This window comes from Alosa sapidissima, chromosome 2, assembly GCF_018492685.1.
Source record: "Alosa sapidissima isolate fAloSap1 chromosome 2, fAloSap1.pri, whole genome shotgun sequence".
NCBI classification, from domain to species: domain Eukaryota; kingdom Metazoa; phylum Chordata; class Actinopteri; order Clupeiformes; family Clupeidae; genus Alosa; species Alosa sapidissima.
The window spans coordinates 36,075,608-36,076,853 of record NC_055958.1 but is presented as its reverse complement, the minus strand read 5'-3'; the positions used below and the strand labels follow the sequence as shown (position 1 = coordinate 36,076,853).

Genomic DNA, 1,246 nt, shown 5'->3' with positions numbered 1-1,246 from the left:
ACTCAGATCCATGAAGGGAAAGATTACATGAACTAATTTCGAACAGTTAATTATTTGACATCAGAGATCGTCTCATTAGTTTCACCAGGATTTTAACGCGGATAATCTGCGCGTCGCGCTTGCCTTTTGATCCTAATCGCTTATAATTGGTGTAATAAACCCAGTTCTCCGTGGCATTTTTCTATTCAAGTATTTTACAGACGTTTATGATTAAATGGAAAATATCTATACAGTATATGGTGTTTTCTTCCTTACAATGGACAGAAATGACCAATGGATTTGTAACAGTTATGAAGAATGATATATAACACAATTTCAAATTTAGTTTCGATGACAAAACAATTGTTTGCTCGTCATCTGATACTTTGCGACTGCGAATCGTTCAAGATGCATTGTACGAGAACAATTTGGTGGTAAACTTACCTCGGCATGGCAGCAAACTATGGCGAGCAGAACGACTAGAGGGATACTTCGGAACATCTGCACGGAGACACGGAGAGGGATACACGGAAGACAGGGAACATGGAAATTGAAGGAGGAAAAAAATAAATCAGTTGTTGCTTTTTTGAACGACATGCAATTACGCACAAAAAGGTTTAAAGCCTGGCCGAAGACTTACCATTCTTGATTTTGTTCCGATCAGACGGCTTCTGAACAGCGAAGGAGAAAAGCTGTGTTTGTCGTACAAAGCGGACGAGAGGAATGGGCTTGAAGGAAATTCGAGCAGCGCTCAGGAATCCGTAGGTCGGCGGTCTCTCCCCTCGGTATGACGTGGCCAATGAAAAAACCCCTCGCCGAAGGAACGTTAAAACTATTCCAAATCCCTCAACGTCGACATGAACAGACTCGACAGCGCCACGACCAACTAGGCTACAAAAGGCGAGGGAAAGAAGGTATGGGGTAGGAGGTCAGAGTCCAGGGGATTGCAATGTTGGCCCCTCGTCCCTAATTATTTATCACTTATGAGGTCATTTTGTTTCGTGGTTCGTTCTTGCTTGAATAATGAATTGAGCTCATTAAAAAAGCAACCACGTTGGCGCTTCACATATTATATGATAGATTCTACCCTGTAGTTATCATGCAAAGCTCATTCATCATAAATGCTAATTCAACTGCAGCCAACTGAAGGAAACTATATGAATTGGCATACATTCAATGTGTGTGATGCTGAACTGACAGTAAGATGTACTGTATTTTCCTATGTTCTAGAGTATAGGCTACTTAGTTTCAGTTAGGCCTTCACATA

General features: G+C 41.3%; 1 protein-coding gene across 1 annotated transcript in view; it reads right to left on the bottom strand.

The window, feature by feature from the left end:
- fstl1b (follistatin-like 1b) overlaps positions 1–778 on the bottom strand; it is a 60,710-nt gene extending 59,932 nt beyond the window's left edge. Inside the window, exons 1-2 of the mRNA XM_042081948.1 lie at positions 620–778; positions 424–480 (exon numbers count right to left, since the gene is read on the bottom strand). Of these exons, the coding sequence (XP_041937882.1) occupies positions 424–480; positions 620–622 (60 nt within the window). The 5' untranslated portion in view covers positions 623–778. The remainder of the gene's footprint in view (positions 1–423; positions 481–619) is intronic.
- Positions 779–1,246: the final 468 nt, after the last annotated feature.